The sequence below is a fragment of the Oncorhynchus kisutch genome, linkage group LG5 (assembly GCF_002021735.2).
Source record: "Oncorhynchus kisutch isolate 150728-3 linkage group LG5, Okis_V2, whole genome shotgun sequence".
NCBI classification, from domain to species: Eukaryota; Metazoa; Chordata; class Actinopteri; order Salmoniformes; family Salmonidae; genus Oncorhynchus; species Oncorhynchus kisutch.
The window spans coordinates 5,025,383-5,051,071 of NC_034178.2; the positions used below are offsets into that span (position 1 = coordinate 5,025,383).

The 25,689-nt window shown below is 43.3% G+C and overlaps 1 protein-coding gene across 1 annotated transcript; it reads right to left on the bottom strand.

Annotated features, from left to right (window-relative positions):
• LOC116374153 (ephrin-A2-like) lies at positions 1-24,998 on the bottom strand. The gene is made up of 4 exons (XM_031824208.1): positions 23,389-24,998; positions 5,056-5,348; positions 4,082-4,147; positions 1-1,177 (listed from the first exon to the last, which is right to left on the bottom strand). Exons 1-4 carry the CDS (start codon positions 23,577-23,579, stop codon positions 1,044-1,046), a joined length of 684 nt encoding a protein of 227 aa, XP_031680068.1. The 5' UTR covers positions 23,580-24,998; the 3' UTR covers positions 1-1,043.
• Positions 24,999-25,689: the final 691 nt, after the last annotated feature.

Consider the following 25,689-nt stretch of genomic DNA (forward strand, 5'->3'; position numbering starts at 1 on the left):
CTTTGTAGACAAAACAATATTTATTGGTGTGTTTCTCTCCTGTCTCTCATCATCTTGACAAAAACAACAGATCAGAACAGGAGACAAACTGATGAGATGGAGACGTGAAGGAAACCTTTTATACATTAAACCATGGCAGGGATCGCCTTAGCGTAAATGCTGTACATGATAGAACCAACTACCGGCGGATTACACACACTAAGACACGCAACATCAGAGGAACAGAATACTGAGTCATCATCAACACTTTTAGGGTTAGAGAATAAAGTAGGGACCAAAATTTCCTTTCTCTCTCTTTCTCTCTCCCCCTCTCTCTCTCACACATATTAATAATTGATGGTGCTTTTAAACGGAACAAAAATAAGATGAAACAGGGTAGAAACGTGTCAGTGTTCTTGTTTGTTTGTGTGTGAACACAGTGCCTCCTCATTATGTTCCCTTCCTGACATTAAAGAAGTCTCGGTCCCCAGAGACTCTCTTTCTTTCTCTCTCCTTTGTTTATTTCCCTCTCCCCTTCCTTCTCCTCTTTGCTCTGTGGGCTGGGGGTTGCAGCAGTAAATATAGTTGAGTCGTTTCTCTGTCCATCAGAAGGCTTCTGAGTGTCAGATCAGAATCTGCACTTTGGAAGTCTAATTAACTGTCCATTTCAAATATAACCAAGACATCATCTGTAGGACCAACTTCAATTAAATTATATGTGATCATGTAAACATAACAGAAACACCATTAGTTTAGTCAGTTCAGTCCAGATTCACAGTGGTCAGGCATGCGTGTGTCCAGCCAAGTACCACCACCCCCCCATCCATGTCCCTTCAGACACCCAAGGGGGGTTAGGGTTAAGTTTAGACTAGGGGCTCTTCATCCATTTATTAGCCCAGGGACTGTAAATGCTTGTCCTGGGGACCCACAGTGGTTTTTATTCTAGGACTGAAAGAGAGTTTCTCCCTGAGCGTGTGGGAGTTTGAGGGACAGCCAGCCAGGCAGTCCTACAGGCAGTCTTCCAGCAAAGACTCTGGTCTAGGTCTTGCTCCAGTGGAGGGGGGTCACAGCGATGAGAGGAAGCCCAGTAGCAGTGAGGCCAGGCAGGGTATTAGGGCTGGGGCTAGCAGGGACTCTGGGATCCAGTCTGCAGCTCCATCAGTCAGAAAGGGCTCTGGAGAGTCAAACCCTGAACTGCCTGGAACAGACAGAGAGAATGACAGCATGACTCAACAGAGAGCGAAAACACTGAAGTCTGAACAGACAGAAAGAAAACAGAACAGAGAGGATAGAAAACATCTGAAAGGAGAGATAGGACAGAATAGAACAGAGAGAAAGAGAAGGCCAGAACAATCTGAAAGGAGAGATGGGACAGAATCGAACAGAGAGAAAGAGAAGGCCAGAACCATCTGAAAGCAGAGAGAAAATGATAGAAGCATTTGAAAGTAGAGTGAAAGAAATCTAAACAACCAACTGATTGGAGAGAGAGAACAACAGTGGAGAGAAAATTACTAAAATATACAGAAAATAAGAAGAAGAAAGTGTTGGAGTTCCAGATACAGCAAGAGAGAAAGAGAGAGAGGAGACTAATGTCGCCAAGACCTCAGCAGGGGGTTTAAGCAACCTAATTACAGTTTAATACAGTTACACACACACACACACACACACACACACACACACACACACACACACACACACACACACACACACACACACACACACACACACACACACACACACACACACACACACACACACACACACACACAGTGATAATTGTAGAATGTCTTTAGAAGAAGATGAGGTTTCTATGTCAGAGTCAGAAAAAACTTGTAATTACAGAGGAGAGGAGTCATGTCTCTATTAGGAACTACATTGAAAGGAGAGGAGTCATGTCTCTATTAGGAACTACATTGGAAGGAGAGGAGTCATGTCTCTATTAGGAACTACATTGAAAGGAGAGGAGTCATGTCTCTATTAGGAACTACATTGAAAGGAGAGGAGTCATGTCTCTATTAGGAACTACATTTAAAGGAGCGGAATCATGTCTCTATTAGGAACTACATTTAAAGGAGAGGAGTCATGTCTCTATTAGAAACAACATTTAAAGGAGAGGAGTCATGTCTCTATTAGGAACTACATTGAAAGGAGAGGAGTCATGTCTCTATTAGAAACAACATTTAAAGGAGAGGAGTCATGTCTCTATTAGGAACTACATTTAAAGGAGAGGAGTCATGTCTCTATTAGGAACTACATTGAAAGGAGAGGAGTCATGTCTCTATTAGAAACAACATTTAAAGGAGAGGAGTCATGTCTCTATTAGGAACTACATTTAAAGGAGAGGAGTCATGTCTCTATTAGGAACTACATTGAAAGGAGAGGAGTCATGTCTCTATTCTGAACTCAATTTAAAGGAGAGGAGTCATGTCTCTATTAGGAACTACATTGAAAGGAGAGGAGTCATGTCTCTATTCGGAACTAAATTTAAAGGAGAGGAGTCATGTCTCTATTAGGAACTACATTGAAAGGAGAGGAGTCACGTCTCTATTCGGAACTACATTGAAAGGAGTGGAGTCATGTCTCCATTAGGAACTACATTGAAAAGAGCTGAGTCATGTCTCTATTAGGAACTACATTGAAAGGAGAGGAGTCGTCTCCATTCGGAATTAAATTTAAAGGAGAGGAGTCATGTCTCTATTAGGAACTACATTGAAAGGAGAGGAGTCGTCTCTATTCGGAACTACATTTAAAGGAGAGTCATGTCTCTATTAGGAACTACATTGGAAGGAGAGGAGTCATGTCTCTTTTCGGAACTACATTTAAAGGAGAGTCATGTCTCTATTAGGAACTACATTGAAAGGAGAGTCATGTCTATTAGGAACTACATTTAAAGGAGAGGAGTCATGTCTCTATTAGGAACTACATTGAAAGGAGAGTCATGTCTCTATTAGGAACTACATTGGAAGGAGAGGAGTCATGTCTCTATTAGGAACTACATTGGAAGGAGAGGAGTCATGTCTCTTTTCGGAACTACATTTAAAGGAGAGTCATGTCTCTATTAGGAACTACATTGGAAGGAGAGGAGTCATGTCTCTTTTCGGAACTACATTTAAAGGAGAGTCATGTCTCTATTAGGAACTACATTGAAAGGAGAGTCATGTCTATTAGGAACTACATTTAAAGGAGAGGAGTCATGTCTCTATTAGGAACTACATTGAAAGGAGAGTCATGTCTCTATTAGGAACTACATTGGAAGGAGAGGAGTCATGTCTCTATTAGGAACTACATTGGAAGGAGAGGAGTCATGTCTCTTTTCGGAACTACATTTAAAGGAGAGTCATGTCTCTATTAGGAACTACATTTAAAGGAGAGTCATGTCTATTAGGAACTACATTTAAAGGAGAGTCATGTCTCTATTAGGAACTACATTTAAAGGAGAGTCATGTCTCTATTAGGAACTACATTTAAAGGAGAGGAGTCATGTCTATTAGGAACTACATTGGAAGGAGAGGAGTCATGTCTCTTTTCGGAACTACATTTAAAGGAGAGTCATGTCTCTATTAGGAACTACATTTAAAGGAGAGTCATGTCTCTATTAGGAACTACATTTAAAGGAGAGTCATGTCTATTAGGAACTACATTTAAAGGAGAGGAGTCATGTCTCTATTAGGAACTATATTGGAAGGAGAGGAGTCATGTCTCTTTTCGGAACTACATTGAAAGGAGAGTCATGTCTCTATTAGGAACTACATTGGAAGGAGAGGAGTCATGTCTCTATTAGGAACTACATTGGAAGGAGAGGAGTCATGTCTCTTTTCGGAACTACATTTAACGGAGAGTCATGTCTATTAGGAACTACATTTAAAGGAGAGTCATGTCTATTAGGAACTACATTTAAAGGAGAGTCATGTCTATTAGGAACTACATTTCAAGGAAAGGAGTCATGTCTCTATTAGGAACTACATTTCAAGGAAAGGAGTCATGCCTCTGTTAGGAACTAAATTAAATGGAGAGGAGTCATGTCTATTTTGGGAAGGAGAGGAGTCATGTCTCTCTGTGTGTGTTTGTGTGTGTGTATGTGTGTAGTTAGAGCGTGACTTACCTGGGGGTCTGACATACACCTTCAGCCTCAGACACGGCCTCCCTACATGGTTGGGATGAGGAGACGCTGACAGAGAGAAAGAGGGAGGGAAAGGAAATGAGATGGAGATAGTTTGTAGTTTGCTATGTCGGTTACGCCACTGTGAATGGGGTTCAGGTTAGACCTGGGTGATCCCACTACATCTGGTGTCCATGGGGTTGAAAGGGAGATATATATATATATATATATATATATACTCACACACACACACACACACACACACACACACACACACACACACACACACACACACACACACACACACACACACACACACACACACACACACACACACACACACACACACACACACACACAGTGAGAGGATAAGAAGAGCCAAGTTTGACCTCAGGGCAACATAAAAATCTGCTACTCAGAGGAAATAACCACGACCCTTCCTCTACCTTTCTCTCATTCCTCCTCTTCTCTCTCTCCTCATAGCAGTAGTAATACATATACTAGTAGTTGTACTGTAGCAGTAAGAGGAGTAAATCCTAACTTACATTGAAGTCAAGAATTGTACTTCGTCATGCATTCATGTCAAATTCGACTTAAATGGACGTTTCGACTCACCCCATAATATGTTGTTGTTGTACTGCAGTACTACGACATATTTCTCACATGTATAGTAGTAGTACTGTAGTAGTACAAGATATTACTCACATATATATAGTAGTAGTACTGTAGTAATACAAGATATTACTCACATGTATAGTGGTAGTAGTACAATATATTGCTCACATTTATAGTAGTAGTACAAGATATTACTCACATTTATAGTGGTAGTACTGTAGTAGTACAAGATATTACTCACATTTATAGTTGTAGTACTGCAGTAGTACTAGATATTGCTCACATATTAGTTATATTGTAGTAGTAGTACAAGATATTGCTCACATATTAGTTATATTGTAGTGGTACGATATATTACGCACAGATATAGTAGTATTCATGTCCTGGCCTGAACTCGAAGCCTAGGGAGAAAGGCGTAAACAGCTGGAACTTTTCTGAGAAGCGCAGGGGACCGTCAGGACCGGTAGGACGGTTGCACTCCCAACGTTTGAACCCCCTCATCCTGTGTTGACAGGAAGTGTACCCCTCGTGGTTGACCATGAACAGGATATAGCGTTCCATTCGACCATGAGCCGGAGGGCCGTTGGTGTAGAATGGACAGTAGATGTCGAGGTAGTCATTTATATTGACCGCAACCCTGTAGTCATGGTGGAACCTAGACCGCAACACAACAACATGGTTAAAAAACTGCCACAACACAACCTCAACAAAACCACAGGGTTAGGATGGATTTACACTGCTTTCTCTTTCCATCTAGCTGTCTCTCTCTGTCTCTCTCTGTCTCTCTCCTGGCTTCTGGTTCTCTCTCTCCCACTCCTCATATCTCTCTCCAGCTCCCTGTCCTCCACCATCTATATCCTCTATCCCCTCATATCTCCCCTCTCCCCCATCTGTTGTCTCTCTGTAAGCATTAATCAGAGTGCTCAACCACCGTGACCAAGCAGACACACACACACACACACACACACACATTACACAAAGATACAAACACATTGCGCACAACTCTACTTTCTGCTGAAAATGTATGTGGGTCTTTCTATAAATAATGAGGCCAGTGTGACATTGGGCAAACATTTCTAAATGGTTTGAAACAAGATCAAAAGGATTTTCATGCAGTTCCACATCTATACTTAGAGGAATAAAAGGGAATACATGCAAATTATCCCATTACTCCACCTATACAACAACACAGGACTAGGACTATACATCCTGTAAGTAGCCCATTACTCCACCTATACAACAACACAGGACTAGGACTATACATCCTGTAAGTAGCCCATTACTCCACCTATACAACAACACAGGACTAGGACTATACATCCTGTAAGTAGCCCATTACTCCACCTATACAACAACACAGGACTAGGTCTATACATCCTGTAAGTAGCCCATTACTCCACCTATACAACAACACAGGACTAGGACTATATATCCTTTAAGTAGACCATTACTCCACCTATACAACAACACAGGACTAGGACTATACATCCTGTAAGTAGCCCATTACTCCACCTATACAACAACACAGGACTAGGACTATACATCCTTTAAGTAGCCCATTACTCCACCTATACAACAACACAGGACTAGGACTATACATCCTGTAAGTAGCCCATTACTCCACCTATACAACAACACAGGACTAGGACTATACATCATTTAAGTAGCCCATTACTCCACCCATACAACAACACAGGACAAGGACTATACATACTGTAAGTAGCCCATTACTCCACCTATACAACAACACAGGACTAGGACTATACATCCTGTAAGTAGCCCATTACTCCACCTATACAACATCACAGGACTAGGACTATACATCCTGTAAGTAGCCCATTACTCCACCTATACAACAACACAGGACTAGGACTATACATCCTGTAAGTAGCCCATTACTCCACCTATACAACAACACAGGACTAGGACTATACATCCTGTAAGTAGCCCATTACTCCACCTATACAACAACACAGGACTAGGACTATACATCCTGTAAGTAGCCCATTACTCCACCTATACAACAACACAGGACTAGGACTATACATCCTTTAAGTAGCCCATTACTCCACCTATACAACAACACAGGACTGGGACTATACATCCTGTAAGTAGCCCATTACTCCACCTATACAACAACACAGGACTAGGACTATACATCCTGTAAGTAGCCCATTACTCCACCTATACAACAACACAGGACTAGGACTATACATCCTGTAAGTAGCCCATTACTCCACCTATACAACAACACAGGACTAGGACTATACATCCTGTAAGTAGCCCATTACTCCACCTATACAACAACACAGGACTATACATAGGACTATACATCCTTTAAGTAGCCCATTACTCCACCTATACAACAACACAGGACTAGGACTATACATCCTGTAAGTAGCCCATTACTCCACCTATACAACAACACAGGACTAGGACTATACATCCTGTAAGTAGCCCATTACTCCACCTATACAACAACACAGGACTATACATAGGACTATACATCCTTTAAATCGGGTTCATACAGACACTGGCAAGTCTAATTCAAGGATGTTCAGGGACGCTTTCATTCAAGTGTCCTTTTCGAGGATGTCAACAATGTTAAACAATTGTATAATTTATATAATTGTACATGTAGGGCCTAATACAGTCCACCCAAAAAAGTGCAAAAGAAAAAGTATATAAAAAAAAATATTGATATTCTAATTATTATTATTACATTATAAAATATGAGAATAATTTGGACATTACCCGACTAAATAGATTGGATGGATGCATGCATGGCGATTTTTCAGTAGATGTTGTCTTCCTCATAACAACTGCACGTGATTTTATGGCAACAAAAGAAAGTGGCAAAAACAGATAAAAAAATGAAATCACAGATAATTATATGGGAGCAGGAGAATTTATAAATTGGCTGCAATAATTAGAAGGAATTTTCAAGCACCAAATTGAGGAAATGTTCAACTCATGATAGGTGTCACGCCCTGACCGTAGATTGCATTGTATGTTTCTATTGTTGTTTGGTCAGGGTGTGATTTGGGTGGGTATTCTATGTTTGTATGTCTAGGTTTTTGTATTTCTATGTTTCGGGCCGGGTATGTTTCTCAATCAGGGACAGTAGTCTATCGTTGTCTCTGATTGGGAATCATACTTAGGTAGCCTGTTTTTCCACTTTTAGTTGTGGGTAGTTGTATTTCTGTTTAGTGTTTGTTTCACCTTGCTGGACTGTTTCGGGTTTTGTTATTATTATTCCTTTTGTTATTTTTGTATTCAGTGTTCAGTTCCTTAAAATAAAGATGAACACGTATCAAATCAAATTTCAAATCAAATGTATTTATATAGCCCTTCGTACATCAGCTGATATCTCAAAGTGCTGTACAGAAACCCAGCCTAAAACCCCAAACATCAAGCAATGCAGGTGTATCCCACTGCATTTTGGTCTGACGATTCCTCTTCTTCCGATGAAAGCCGTTACAGTAGCCATATTCTAGTACTTGAATTTCTGAGCTCCGAATTCATGTTCAAGTGGTCTACTTCAAGCCCCTTGTCGTTTAAAATGGCAGGTGTAACATGGGAAATAAAATGGATTTGTCATGTTATTTCATTACCAGATCATGATGTGAATAAGCCCACTAGGCAATGTAATTTGTCGTCATTATGTGCAGAATAATTAATAGGAAGAGTGTTGGGTGTTGCGCAATAGTCTTATCTTACACAATTGCGCACAGCTAGACTCAGGAATGAGACACCAAAATATTCTGGACCTACAGTACCAGTCAAAGGTTTGGACACCTACTCATTCAAGGGTTTTTCTTTATTTTTACTATTTTCTACATTGTAGAATAATAGTGAAGACATGAAAACTATGAAATAACACACATGTAGCAACCCAAAAAGTGTTCTTTGAAGTAGTCAACCTTTGCCTTGATGACAGCTTTGCAAACACTTGGCCTTGTAGTGTATGATCCCCCCTTATACTGTATCTTAATGTAATGACATGAAAATAAATTGTTATCAATGACTTATTAACAAGTTGTCCAGTATAAGAAATCCTCACTGGTACCCTAGTTTATAGAAAGACCCGTGTGTGTGTGCTTCATTGTGTGTGTGTGCTTCATTGTGTGGGCGTGTGTGTGAAGGGTTTAGGTTGTGAGGATTTCTTCTCTAAAACAGAAACACAGCTTTTCTCCTCCAGTGGCCAAACCTTGCCCCCCACCGATCTAGAAATAGGCATCCGCTCAGGGGGAAACACACACAGACATCAAGCGACGCCCATAGTGTAGCAGCTCTGTTCCACTCTTTCCGTTTTCAACCCTAAGAATGAAAACCAATAGTAAAATGGGAAGATCTACACACATAGCTGGCCGGTCAAATAAATGCAACTCTCTAGCCTCATTGGGTTTCAAATAATCATATTTTTATTTTGTTAATTTACTACCATTTATGCTCTTGACATTGCGAGCTATTCACTGGTGGAGATGTAAAAGTAATCTGAATAAGGGCTGGATTCAATCCAATCGCGCATTACACGCAATGTTCCCACATTGCTCAATCGGAAATTACCTTTAAATGCCTGTCACGTCCTGACCATAGAAAGCTTTTATTTTCTATGGTAGAGTAGGTCAGGGCGTGACTGGGGGGTTGTTCTAGTTTATATTTTCTATGTGGGGTTCTAGGTTTATTTTCTATGTTGGTGATTTGTATGATTCCCAATTAGAGGCAGCTGGTTATCGTTGTCTCTAATTGGGGATCATACTTAAGTAGCATTTTTTCCACCTGTGGGTTATGGGATATTGTTTATGTTTAGTTGCCTGTTAGCACTGCATTGTCGTCACAGTTAGTTTATTCTTTATTGTTTCGTTTTTTTTAAAGTTTCAATTTCTAATAAATCATGTGGAACTCTACGTACGCTGCTCCTTGGTCCGACATTCATTCCAACGAACGTGACAGAATATCCCATCAACAAAGGACCAAGCAGCGTGCCCGGGAGGAGATCAGGGAGAGAACATCCTGGACTTGGGATGAAATAATGGCAGGAGACAAGAGCCTGCCATGGAAGCAGGCGGAAGCAACGAAGGAGGGACAGCGACGAAGTCGGGGAGGAAAGCCACAGAAACCCCAATAAAAAATGTTTGGGGGGGTCACATGGAGCAGTCGGCGGTGCTGAGGAGTGAACCAGAGCCAGTCTGGGAAAAGAGGGAGAATTTGGAGGAGAGAGAAATGGGAGAGTTGTTGAGTTGGTGGAGGATGCACAGATTTTGCCCTAAGGAACGTGTTGTCAGTTTGGTGCCACCTGAGTCAGCTCTCCGTACTCGTCCTGAGAAGTGTGTTAAAGTTCCGGAACAATTGATGCCTGCTGTGCGCACCAGGTCTCCAGTGCACCTTCACAGCCCGGTACGTCCTGTGCCTGCTCCTCACACTTTCCCTGAAGTGCGCCTCCCCAGTCCAGTACGTCCTGTTCCTTCTCCCCGCACTCGCCCTGAAGTGCGTATCATCAGTCCGGTGCCACCTGTACCTGCCCCACGCATCAGGCTTCCAGTGCGCCTCCCCAGTCCAGTACGTCCTGGTCCTTCTCCCCGCAATCGCCCTGAAGTGCATATCATCAGTCCGGTGCCATCTGTACCGGCCCCACGTATCAGACGTCCAGTGCGCCTCCCCAGTCCAGTACATCCTGTGCCTGTGCTGTGCGCTCGCCCTGAGGTGCGTGTCACCAGCCCGGTACCACCAGTGCCAGCCCCACGCACCAGGCTTTCTGCGACGACACCCAGTCCAGAGCTTCCGGCGACAGTTCAAAGTCCAGAGCTTCCGGCGACAGTTCCCAGTCCAGAGCTTCCGGGGACAGTTCCCAGTCCAGAGCTTCCGGCCACAGTTCCCAGTTCAGAGCTTCCGGCGACGGTCCACGGTCCGGAACCTCCTGAGACGGTCCACGGTCCGGAACCTCCTGAGACGGTCCACGGTCCGGAACCTCCTGAGACGGTCCACGGTCCGGAACCTCCTGAGACGGTCCACGGTCCGGAACCTCCTGAGACGGTCCACGGTCCGGAACCTCCTGAGACGGTCCACGGTCCGGAACCTCCTGAGACGTCCACGGTCCGGAACCTCCTGAGACGGTCCACGGTCCGGAACCTCCTGAGACGGTCCACGGTCCGGAACCTCCTGCGACGGTCAACAGTCCGGAACCTCCAACTCCATGGCTGGAGCCTTCCCCTGCGCCGATGCCCAGTCCAGGCACAGCGTCCAGTCCAGCTCCATGGCAGCAGCCCTCCTCTGCGTCGATGCCCAGTCCAGACACGGAGTCCAGTCCCGCTCCAAGGCAGGAGCCTTCCTCGGCATCTAGGTCCAGTCCAGGCACAGTGTTCAGCCTGGGTCCATGGCTGGATCCGCGGGATGAGCTGGTACTTCGGCCCGCACCAGAGCCACCACCGGCACTAGACACACCCCTAACCCTCTCTGGTACTGTCACATCCTGACCATAGAAAGCTTTTATTTTCTATGGTAGAGTAGGTCAGGATGTGACTGGGGGGTTGTTCTAGTTTATATTTTCTATGTGAGGTTCTAGGTTTATTTTCTATGTTGGTGATTTGCATGATTTCCAATTAGAGGCAGCTGGTAATCGTTGTCTCTAATTGGTGATCATACTTAAGTAGCATTTTTTCCACCTGTGGGTTATGGGATATTGTTTATGTTTAGTTGCCTGTTAGCACTGCATTGTCGTCACAGTTAGTTTATTCTTTATTGTTTAGGTTTTTTTTCTAAGTTTCACTTTCTAATACATAATGTGTTACTCTACTTACGCTGCACCTTGGTCCGACATTCATTCCAACGAACGTGACAATGCCAAGCGTGTTTCAATGTGTGAACGGATTGAATCCCGGCCTAAGTATATTCTGTTACATACCCAATATTGGGGGTGAGTTAGAGAGAGTAGCCTAACAGGGATGATTGAGATAGTAACAGGACTGACTGACTATTGTAACTGGACTGATTGAGATAGTAACGACTGACTGAGCTATAACAGGGATGATTGGATGGGTTACATTATTGATAGAGATATTGACAGCACTAATCGAGATAGTAACATGATTGATAGAGATATTGAGAGCACTAATCGAGATAGTAACATGATTGATAGAGATATTGACAGCACTAATCAAGATAGTAACATGATTGATAGAGATATTGACAGCACTAATCGAGATAGTAACATGATTGATAGAGATATTGACAGCACTAATCGAAATAGTAACATGATTGAAAGAGATATTGACAGCACTAATCGAGATAGTAACATGATTGATAGAGATATTGACAGCACTAATCGAGATAGTAACATGATTGATAGAGATATTGACAGCACTAATTAAGATAGTAACATGATTGATAGAGATATTGACAGCACTAATCGAGATAGTAACATGATTGATAGAGATATTGACAGCACTAATCGAGATAGTAACATGATTGATAGAGATATTGACAGCACTAATTGAGATAGTAACATGATTGATAGAGATATTGACAGCACTAATCGAGATAGTAACATGATTGATAGAGATATTGACAGCACTAATCGATATAGTAACATGATTGATAGAGATATTGACAGCACTAATCGAGATAGTAACATGATTGATAGAGATATTGACAGCACTAATCGATATAGTAACATGATTGATAGAGATATTGACAGCACTAATCGAGATAGTAACATGATTGATAGAGATAGTAACAGCACTAATCGAGATAGTAACATGATTGATAGAGATAGTAACAGCACTAATCGAGATAGTAACATGATTGATAGAGATAGTAACAGCACTAATCGAGATAGTAACATGATTGATAGAGATATTGACAGCACTAATCGAGATAGTAACATGATTGATAGAGATATTGACAGCACTAATCGAGATAGTAACATGATTGATAGAGATATTGACAGCACTAATCGAGATAGTAACATGATTGATAGAGATATTGACAGCACTAATCGAGATAGTAACATGATTGATAGAGATATTGACAGCACTAATCGAGATAGTAACATGATTGATAGAGATATTGACAGCACTAATCGAGATAGTAACATGATTGATAGAGATATTGACAGCACTAATCGAGATAGTAACATGATTGATAGAGATATTGACAGCACTAATCGAGATAGTAACATGATTGATAGAGATATTGACAGCACTAATCGAGATAGTAACATGATTGATAGAGATATTGACAGCACTAATCGAGATAGTAACATGATTGATAGAGATAGTAACAGCACTAATTATAAATAATTATATAAAGCTAAAGAGACTTAAAGCGTATAAATAAATGTTTTTCTTGTTAACAAAATAGAGTGTTGGGCAGAAGGGTAAGCTATATTCTGAATAATTCACATTAAACACACACACACACACACACACACACACACACACACACACACACACACACACACACACACACACACACACACACACACACACACACACACACACACACACAGGGTAAGCTCTTGTGTGAATTATTCAGGTCAGCCAAACTGTTGCTGCTGTTGGCTGTTGGCTGTGCTGTGTAGCTGTTTCATATTTAATGGTCCTTTTGATGTGTATTAATTAACTACTGCTAGCTCTGCTGTTTCTCTTCCTTTAAACACACACACACACACACACACAAAGACACACCTCCTTAGCCTGTGGGCCTAATGGCGAGATGAAAGAGAGGAAAGAGGAGGAGGACGGGGGAGGAAGAGAGACTAACTAACCCTCAACTAACTGATACAGGAGTAGCTAGGAGAGGTTGTGTCGTTAAGAAGCGATGTGTGTGTGTTCCTCTGGCGCTCTCATTTTAATCCTTGTATAGGGGTTGTGGTGGGAATCTGCACACCATGCTAAATCGATACACACCCTTTCACTTTAAAGAGAGTGTGTGCCTGTGTGTGTCCACCTTAGTATGCAGCTCAGACTCAGACATAGCGGGGGAATATTTGGACTGGGGGGGGGGGTTACATAAGACAGACACTTAAGTGGTTTTGACCTTGGTTACAACCCCCTCATACACACACACACACACACAAGCACACATTCACTCACACACACACACACACAGTCACGCACAGTCACACACACACACAATCAGTCACACACACAGTCTCACACACACAGTTACACACATAGTCACACAGTCACACACACACACACTCGCACAGTACACACACACACACACTGAACTTGATTTTAAGCACTGAGTGCATACATGAAGGCAGTGTGTGTGTATTAATGTAGATTAAGAGCCTGAAAGAGGACACATTGAACTGAGGGAAACAGGGGACCATATCCTTTATTCCCCCCTTCTCTCTATTCTTGTCTTCCCCTCCTTTTCCTCTAGGTCTTATCATTCCCCTTCTCTTTCCATGACCCTCTCCACTTTCCCGCCATCTCCTTCTCTCCTCCATATCATTCTCTTTCCTCCATTTCCTTCTCTTTCTCCTTCTCTTTCCTCCTCTTCTCTTCCATCCATCTCCTTCTCTTTCCTCCTCTTCTCTTCCATCCATCTCCTTCTCTATCCTCCTCTTCTCTTCCATCCATCTCCTTCTCTTTTCTCCATATCCTTCTCTTTCCTCCATATCCTTCTCTTCTTTCCATATCCTTCTCTTTCCTCCTTCTCTTCTCTTCCCTCCTCTTTCCTCCTTCTCTTCTCTTTCCTCCATCTCCATCTCTTTTCTCCATATCCTTCTCTTCTCTTCCCTCCATCTCCTTATCTTCCCTCCATCTCCTTCTCTTTCCTCCATATCCTTCTCTTTCCTCCATATCCTTCTATTTCCTCCATCTCCTTCTCTTTCCTCCTTCTCTTCTATTCTCTTCCCTCCTCTTCTCTTTCCTCCTTCTCTTCCCTCCATCTCCTTCTCTACCCTCCATCTCCTTCTCATTCCTCCATCTTCTGTTTTCTTTTTCTTATCAGTTGTCCTTCCTCTTCTCTAAACAGTTCCTTTTCACCATATCTCACTCCATCCCTCAGTAAAAAAGATCAGACAGGCTGTTTGCTCTCTCTCTCCCTCTCACTCCCCCTCTCTCTTTCTCTCTCTCTCTCTCTCTTTCTGGCAGGATGACAGCTCTCACTCGTCCCAGGGCAGGCCCTTATGTAAACAGCCCCATCGCACTCAGGCTGTGTGTGTGTATGTGTGTGAGTGTGTAAACCCTCTCATTACCATATCAAAGCCTGTGATCGCTCCTCTCCTCCCAGTGTTAGAGTGGCATATTAATAGTTGTGTAGGTTAAACTTCCAGATAAAGCAGGCTGATGAAGGTTAGCTCCCTCTGTTTGAAAGAGTTCACTTACTTGCATTTCCCTGCGGTGTGTGTGTGTGTGTGTGTGTGTGTGTGTGTGTGTGTGTGTGTGTGTGTGTGTGTGTGTGTGTGTGTGTGTGTGTGTGTGTGTGTGTGTGTGTGTGTGTGTGTGTGTGTGTGTGTGTGTGTGTGTGTGTGTGTGTGTGTGTGTGTTTTTGTCGATTGAAGAATATGATACAGGACTGGGCTTTGATTGGCTGACAGATTTGATTGGCTGACAGATTCATCTTTTGATTGGTCCTACCCCGAGGCTCTCAGATGACCTTCAGCAACTTTCTCAACTTTTTTTCTCATCCAGCACTTCTCTCCTCTCATATCCCTCTACACTCTCCTCTCACATCCCTCTACACTCTCCTCTCACATCCCTCTACACTCTCCTCTCATATCCCTCATATCCCTCTACACTCTCCTCTCATATCCCTCTACACTCTCCTCTCATATCCCTCTACACTCTCCTCTCATATCCCTCTACACTCTCCTCTCATATCCCTCTACACTCTCCTCTCATATCCCTCTACACTCTCCTCTCATATCCCTCTACACTCTCCTCTCATATCCCTCTACACTCTCCTCTCACATCCCTCTACACTCTCCTCTTTTATCCCTCTCTCCTCTCGGGACTAGTTTTGTACGGTACTACCCCTCCCGGGTATGAGAGGGTTGGGGAAGCTTATTGAAATAAATTGACTTAAAGTATGTAACTGCTCCAGTGATTTTGATGAAATTGAATAATTGAATCTCACAGTAGATGCTTCACATTTGTCTGATTGACTGACGACTAACTAACTGATTAACCAACTGACATAAACATAAGAGTTTTCCCCTCATTCCTGCCCCACCTATCTCTCTCTCTCTCTCCCTCCATCCCTCTCTCCACCCACCCATCCTCATGTGAGTCTACTGTAGTAGCCTGACTTAATCACTCAAAGCTGGAAAACACTTAGAGGCTCTTCACTAAATCCATATCGAACACACATCCATATCAAAATGAGGTTATATTTACGGGCAGTTTGCCACATCTTTGATCAATAATATAATTTCTGTTTTATTAATACCTCCAAACACGGACATGCCCCGTAAGCACTTTACCAGAAAACAAGCAACCATAACCCCCTTCTGGCCCCAACCCTTTACCAGACAACCACCACCCCAACCCTTTACCAGACAACCACCAACCCAACCCTTTACCAGACAACCACCAACCCAACCCTTTACCAGACAACCACCACCCCAACCCTTTACCAGACAACCACCACCCCAACCCTTTACCAGACAACCACCACCCCAACCCTTTACCAGACAACCACCACCCCAACCCTTTACCAGACAACCAGCACCCCAACCCTTTACCAGACAACCAGCACCCCAACCCTTTACCAGACAACCACCACCCCAACCCTTTACCAGACAACCACCACCCCAACCCTTTACCAGACAACCAGCACCCCAACCCTTTACCAGACAACCAGCACCCCAACCCTTTACCAGACAACCACCACCCCAACCCTTTACCAGACAACCACCACCCCAACCCTTTACCAGACAACCACCACCCCAACTCTTTACCAGACAACCACCACCCCAACCCTTTACCAGACAACCACCACCCCAACCCTTTACCAGACAACCACCACCCCAACCCTTTACCAGACAACCACCACCCCAACCCTTTACCAGACAACCACCACCCCAACCCTTTACCAGACAACCACCACCCCAACCCTTTACCAGACAACCACCACCCCAACCCTTTACCAGACAACCACCACCCCAACCCTTTATCAGACAACCACCACCCCAACCCTTTATCAGACAACCACCACCCCAACCCTTTACCAGACAACCACCACCCCAACCCTTTACCAGACAACCACCACCCCAACCCTTTACCAGACAACCACCACCCCAACCCTTTACCAGACAACCACCACCCCAACCCTTTATCAGACAACCACCACCCCAACCCTTTATCAGACAACCACCAACCAAACCCTTTACCAGACAACCCCCAACCCAGCCCTTTACCAGACAACCACCACCCCAACCCTTTACCAGACAACCCCCAACCCTTTACCAGACAACCACCACCTATAGCGGATTCTCTAACCAGACAACCAGCATCTATAGAGGATTCTCTAACCAGACAACCAGCATCTATAGAGGATTCTCTAACCAGACAACCAGCATATATAGAGGAGTCTCTAACCAGACAACCACCATCTATAGAGGATTCTCTAACCAGACAACCAGCATCTATAGAGGATTCTCTAACCAGACAACCAGCATCTATAGAGGATTCTCTAACCAGACAACCAGCATCTATAGAGGATTCTCTAACCAGACAACCAGCATCTATAGAGGATTCTCTAACCAGACAACCAGCATCTATAGAGGATTCTCTAACCAGACAACCAGCATCTATAGAGGATTCTCTAACCAGACAACCAGCATATAAAGAGGAGTCTCTAACCAGACAACCAGCATCTATAGAGGATTCTCTAACCAGACAACCAGCATCTATAGAGGATTCTCTAACCAGACAACCAGCATCTATAGAGGATTCTCTAACCAGACAACCAGCATCTATAGAGGATTCTCTAACCAGACAACCAGCATCTATAGAGGATTCTCTAACCAGACAACCAGCATATAAAGAGGAGTCTCTAACCAGACAACCAGCATCTATAGAGATTCTCTAACCAGACAACCAGCATCTATAGAGGATTCTCTAACCAGACAACCAGCATATAAAGAGGAGTCTCTAACCAGACAACCAGCATCTATAGAGATTCTCTAACCAGACAACCAGCATCTATAGAGGATTCTCTAACTAGACAACCAGCATCTATAGCGGATTCTCTAACCAGACAACCAGCATCTATAGAGGATTCTCTAACCAGACAACCACCATCTATAGAGGATTCTCTAACCAGACAACCAGCATCTATAGAGGATTCTCTAACCAGACAACCAGCATCTATAGAGGATTCTCTAACCAGACAACCAGCATCTATAGAGGATTCTCTAACCAGACAACCAGCATCTATAGAGGATTCTCTAACCAGACAACCAGCATCTATAGAGGATTCTCTAACCAGACAACCAGCATCTATAGAGGATTCTCTAACCAGACAACCAGCACATAAAGAGGAGTCTCTAACCAGACAACCAGCATCTATAGAGGATTCTCTAACCAGACAACCAGCATCTATAGAGGATTCTCTAACCAGACAACCAGCATCTATAGAGGATTCTCTAACCAGACAACCAGCATCTATAGAGGATTCTCTAACCAGACAACCAGCATCTATAGAGGATTCTCTAACCAGACAACCAGCATATAAAGAGGAGTCTCTAACCAGACAACCAGCATCTATAGAGATTCTCTAACCAGACAACCAGCATCTATAGAGGATTCTCTAACTAGACAACCAGCATCTATAGCGGATTCTCTAACCAGACAACCAGCATCTATAGAGGATTCTCTAACCAGACAACCAGCATCTATAGAGGATTCTCTAACCAGACAACCAGCATCTATAGAGGATTCTCTAACCAGACAACCAGCATCCTTTCTAACCCATTTGTCTGTCTCCCTGTATAAACTTCCTCTTTTTCTCTTCAAATGATTTAACACATTTCTAATTTTAACCCTCTTATGTCTCTCAGCTTTCTCTACTGAAATGTCGTCTTGAGGATTAATAAAGTATGAACCTATCAGCCTATACATTTGAAAGTCTAAGTGATTTGATGGTAGTTTAGAGAAAGCATTTGGCTAATAACACTTTTATCAATGTCTATGTACAAAACATAGAACATTTCGAAATAATTTGACAGTGTAGATGGATCATTAATACATTCTTTATCCATCTGACTGTGTAGAGAAAAAAAAAGTATAAATGATTTGTAGAGTACAGGGTTACAGCCGAGGTTCGTGTGTGTGTGTGTGGTGGGGGGGAGTAGAGCTAGGCTTAGAGACGAATGTGGAAGCATTACAGGAGATGTTCTTCACAGCTGAAACATGTTAAAGCTGAACATTTGCGAAATAGCACAGTGCACGAATGCACCTGAATGAGGCTGGCAGAGAGAACATGAATTATACATCCAGGCAGTCTCTCCGAATTAGTGAGAAAGAAGGAGGGAGAGAGAGATTGTGCCTCATCACCTCAAAACTAATAAAGACAGCAGTTTGTGTCGAGGGGGGGAGGTTAATTCCCTCTCTCCACAACCAGAGAGAAAACAGTCTTTGAACTTTGAACCAATGAGGAGATGTTGCTGGGAGCATTTCCTCACCAGCTGTGGCTCGCTCGCGCGCACACACACGCACACACACACACAAACACACACACACACACACACACACACACACACACACACACACACACACACACACACACACACACACACACACACACACACACACACACACACACACACACACACACACACACACACACACACACACACACACACACACACACACACACACACACACACACACACACATGAAAACATCTCTCTCATACATACAAGTATTTTCACTCTAACTGTGTTTCTCTCACAGATGTAGACAGCAAGAAAAACTTCAGAATGATAAACTATCACAATCCCTTTCCATACACACACACACAATAATGCTTAAAGTTAGTGGTTGGTCACCATGAGTAAACACACCCAAAGCGTGGAATACAGTCTGTCCTTGTCCATAGGACCTCTTTCAGGGTAAGGAAACTAATAAGGCATTTAATCATTTGGGTGAACTATCCCTTTAAGAAGCCCAGCGTAAAGCTGTTAGTAATGTTAGAAGGTTGCTGCACCGCCACTTTCTCAGCAGTCTAGTTTTTAGGACCGACCCAGTTTAGAACAGTGCACCATCTCTAACACACACACACAAAGACACACATTTCTGGGATCTGGAAAGAAGACAAAAGTGTGCGTTTGAAGTGTATGTGATCAAACAGTGAGTATGCAGCTCCACAGCCATACGCCACAACTCATACCTCACACACTCCTCCTGTAACTCCTCCTGTAATCTCTTTATCTCCCCCGTCTTTGTCCCTGCCTTTCTTATAGTCTATTTCTCTACTTCTTTCCTTTCTCACTCCTGTCATTTCATTGTCGTGTGTGTGGGCGTGCGTCTGTGTCGAATACCTTCTTTCCATCTCTTATGTTTCTATGTAATATTGAATGTTTCCATCTAATATCTCTAGTATATTGTGTTTCTAATGCAGTACACCAGATATATGCTATCTTTGACATCTACTGTCAGGTATTGTATAGATCAATAAAAACAAAGAAGGCTATGAAGTTATATAATGTGTGTCCCTCAGTGTTATGTCATTGGTGTTACCGCCTTGAAAATCAATGATTAGAAAGATATACAAGGACCTTGAGCATTCTCTCCAGTGGCAAACTGTTATCGGGGATGGGTCTATATTAAATCAAATGATTAGCTAAACACACCCTTTTAGTACGTCATACATTTGAGGATTCAGTTGACCATGTGGTGTGTCTAAATCCAAAGTACCACTTGGTGTTAGTGAATTGAAATGAAGGGAAATAACATTGTGAGCAAAATTATAAATCATATCACTTCAGTACATTCTTTTTAAAGGATTGATGACCTTAGATTTCAGCATTTGTGGTCTCCATTTCAGAAAAACCTTAACATAAAATGTCTCATTGTGTAACGGTGTGCACTGAGTCGAGAAGCAAGTTCAGGGAGTGTTTTAATAAATAAACACAACTAAAAACAGGAAACACAAACAACGCATAGACATGACACAGGAACAGAAACAATGGCGCCTGGGGAAGGAACCAAAGGGAGTGACATATATAGGGAAGGTGATCAGGGAAGTGATTGAGTCCAGGTGAGTCTGATGAGGCGCTGGTGCGCGTAACGATGGTGACAGGTGTGCACCATAACGAGCAGCCTGATGACCTAGAGGTCGGAGACGGAGCACACGTGACACATTGGGGTTACCCTCATTGGTGTTACCTTCATTGGTGTTAATACTCCTACTGGTGACACAATGTTATCATAATGGTAAACGTTATTTAAAGTCATTAAGGTACCATGTTAATTGATTTAGAATGGTAAGATGTAACTAAATACATTGAAATAAATACACATCTAGAAGAATGAAGTACTTTTTTCCCCAAAGTGCCATGCCCAAATGTCACTGTAATTCAAGAAGGACCTGTCAGTGAAGCGAGATCAGATTAAGAATAAGGGGATATTTCAGACAAGTGCCTCCATCTTTTAAAACATATCATGAGTGGTGATGTGATTGCAATATCAAACACACACACACACCACTAAAAACAGATTTCCTGACAAAGTTGGTTGAGTGAAAGTTGTTCCGAGTCTTAAAATGTTTTATAGACGTTTAACATCACCTGTGAAGCTAAACCAAGTGGAAAACAGATCGTGTACACCAGCAAAACATCTCTTTCTGTCTCTCTCCACATAATTTCTCTCATCCACATCTCACTTCACAACTCTTCTCCTTCTCTCCTTACAACCTGTCTCCCTCCCTCCCTCTCTCTCTGTAAAAATGGTGTACTGAGAGCACACACACACACACACACACACACACACACACACACACACACACACACACACACACACACACACACACACACACACACACACACACACACACACACACACACACACACACACCAGAAGCTTTGATTACTGTATTGTAATCAAGTCAGAGACGTTAAAGGCTTTTGTTGTCTTGTCTCCTGTTTCTATTCTGTTGTTTAGAAGTGTTTGTCATAATTGATGTACATCAGTCATAGTGGGAATAAAAGGTAGACAGACACAGACAGAGAAAGAAACAGACAGACAGGAAGACAGGCAGACAGAGGCTGTTTCATGTCGAACAGAGAAAACAGTAAGATAGAGAGACAGGCAGACACACACACTAACACACAAGAGGTTTGCTGTTACATGTAAGTGTATAGTAAAGATGTGTGTGTCAGAACAAACTGAAAGATATATCTGTTTATGTCACAGGGGACAGAGAGAAAGTGTGTGTGTGTGTGTGTGTGTGTGTGTGTGTGTGTGTGTGTGTGTGTGTGTGTGTGTGTGTGTGTGTGTGTGTGTGTGTGTTGGGGGACAAGGTCAAGACAGATACATGGATGTGAATGTGCCACAGGGGACAGGAGAGACTGCGCATGGCTAACTCTGTGTGTCTGACACAGTTGCGTGGAGAGTAGGCCTTTCTGCGCACACAGACACACACACTTTTCAGTCTCTCTCTGAGGACATCCCATAGCATGAAACCCTCTGCAACCATCATTAGGGACCTCTGGAGGAGGATGGAGAGAACCACAAAGCATCCCAGAAGAGAGAGGAGAAAACGTGATGGGGAGAAAACAGGATGGGGAGAAAACAGGATGGGGAGAAAACAGGATGGGGAGAAAATGGGATGGGGAGAAAATGGGATGGGGAGAAAATGGGATGGGGAGAAAACAGGATGGGGAGGAAACAGGATGGGGAGAAAATGGGAGGGGGGAGAAAACAGGATGGGGAGAAAATGGGATGGGGAGGAAAAGAGAGGAGAAGAATATAATTACTTTGAAGGATCAACCCTGGGATTAGATTTGGCTATTCTCTGAGGCTAGAGAGACAGGATGCGTGTGTGTTTCGCAAAAACAAAGCTGTGTGTGTGTGGTTTGAAACTTATCTCCTGTTAATTTGTTTCTGTATAAACAAACTTTTCCATCAACCTCCCATCACACATTAATTCAGCGATACAACAATAGCATTGCACAAACAAAGCATGTTGTCTGATGTAGCACATTGACAGATGGAGGAAGGGAAGAGCAGAGTGAGAGGGAAAAAAGAAGGAAAGAGAGGAGAGTCTTCCTCCTTGCCTGTTACATATTTGAGCACTTGTGGAGAGACAGAACTGTTAGCTGAACTAAATCAGCAGCGTCGGTGTGTGTGTGTTGCAGGGGGAGACAGGGCTGTTAGCCGGTTAGTGGTAATTCAACCGTGATAGAGTGGGAGCACTTTCACTGTTTATATATGTACCTGAGAGAGAGAGAAGGGATGGAGGGAGGGAGAGGGAGGCTGTCCAGTCTGTCAGAATTCATTAGACTGACAGAGCGAGGCTGCTCTGCACCATGTCAATGAGACCCAGCTAACCACAGCAGTGTGCGTGTGTGTGTGTGTGTGTGTTTGCGTGTGTCTATCCCCTATACTCAATAACTAGAGAGGGAGGCAGAATGAAAGGGGGAGGCATGATGCCCTCATTGTCTATCAGAGGCAAAAGGAGCTTTCAGCTCAATTATAGCATCCACACACACACACACACACACTGTATCATCCTACCTGGGGTTCGTGCTGTTCCAGTAGACAGCATGGTGGTCAAAGATGATCTGGTCTTCAGCCCAGACGGACAGACAGGAAGACAGGACGGTCAGACACATCAGAACCACCTGCGTCACACACGTACACACGCTCCTCTGACCAGGCCGAGCCGTCCACCTCACACTCCTCCAACCAGTTACACACAACATCATAGTGTCCACTTGAAGTCTGCTTGTTAGATCCACCTCCACAGTAGTGTTTGCTGGTTATGTTAGCTTACAGTTGAGTTGGAATATCCAGTGCATGGACCGTCTCAATCAGTGTCTGGGCATTCAAAGATCCCAGTCCATTCTGATTGTTCCAGCCTGTTAGTGGAAACAGGGTGGCAGAGGTCGTAGTGGGCAGGACTTTGAATCCAGGACTTTGTAATGCGGTTTGGATCCAGGTGTGTTGTTTTGGCGTGTTTTTGTTTATCCTGAACCTTGAACACTTTGCTAGCATGCCTAAAGCTAACCTTACCCTAACCAATCGCTAGCATGCCCAAACCTAACCTGTTGCGCTTGCATGTTGCGCAAATCACTCAATCTCAATCAATACAGGAAGAGTGTCTATGTTCTTGCCAGGGTCTGAGACTTGTCCTCCCATTGTACAACATGTGCTCCCCTGAATATGACATCCAAACTAGTGACTTTCATTCTCCTGAATCCACACGTTTATCTCAAGTCCACTGTCTGTTCATTGATGATTGATTACGGTGATTGTTATTATTTGACATATTTCTGTATTTCTATAAATGCTGGCGTTGATGCATTATCAGCCATCTCACGATGTCGTCCTCTCTCTTTCGATCACACACCATCAGTACAAATAGAAACCTCTTCTCTCCACTCCTCTCCTCCACTCCACAAAGAGACGCGAAGCCAAATCCAATCTGGGTTTAATGTCGTCTGGGGACCGAACATCCTGACTCCCCTCAGCTCGCTGGAACTGAACTGTCTTCCGTAAGAGATATATTGGTTCGGTGAGAAATTATGTTTTGGTGCTGAAGGTTCCTCTGTAAGATGTTTCAGTACTGACCAGTTACTCCAGTAACAGATTCTGTTTTGGTGCTGAAGGTTCCTCTGTAAGATGTTTCGGTACTGACCAGTTTCCCTACTAACAGATTCTGTTTTGGTGCTGAAGGAAAGATGTTTCGGTACTTCTATCTGTCCTGAACACCTCCCTTTATTAAGGGAGGTCCATTTGAATATTCTTCAGATGTCCGTTCGGGTCAATAAACCACAACAGGTTAATCGTTTCCTCAGTGAGAGTGGCTGGTTGGGTCCTGTTATTGCTGCTCGTTTTCATCAGAGATCACCAGCTATCACGCTCCTCCCGTCCCAAGTTCCTCTTCTGTCTGTTTCTGCTGATTTGGATGTAAAATTCAATTCGGCTTCATGGTCCACACTCCACAATGTTCTTTACGGATCAACACACAGAGACTGGCAGAGACACACACACAGACTGGCAGAGACACACACAGACTGGCAGAGAGACAGACCGACAGAGTGAATAACGTGGCGATCCTTCCAACAGTCTCTCACGGTGACAACACTCCTCGTGGTGAATCTGATTCTCAGCTCCCGCTGCTGCCAGAATCTCCTCACTGCTCGTTTTCACCTCCTTCTCTCCCTCCCCCCTCCCTTTCCCCATCCTCCCTCCCTTTCCCCATCCTCCCTCTCCCCTCCCTCCCTCCCTCACTCAGAGCTGGCGGAGTCTCTCAGTCTCTTACCTCTGGGGACAGTGTCTGACTCACTGCTCTCGCGGCTCTGAAGCCGCTTAGTTCAGCTGTATTAAACTGTATGTATCCACATGTACATAACATGGGTTAGGATAATACTGACAGTGTTAGGTTAGATTATCACTGTCAGTCCAGTTACTACATCTGTACAAATCAAGTTGTGTAATCAAGTCATTACTACACCTTTATTGTACAATTAAGGTATTCCTACATTTGTACTGTTCCATAATAATGTAGTTATCATTGTAGCGCATCTGTGCTGCAAGAATGTATATAATCGAAGTATTAAGAGCATTGCAATAATAAATACTTATCTGTATGAACAGACCTATATATATATACCCCCATCATAACCAATATAACCCAAATACAGCTGTAAAATAATACATCTACTGGCATACTGGGTCTGCTCTGTGTAATAAACCATTCTAACCATCATAACCAATATAACCCAAATACAGCTGTAAAATAATACATCTACTGGCATACTGGGTCTGCTCTGTGTAATAAACCATTCTAACCATCATAACCAATATAACCCA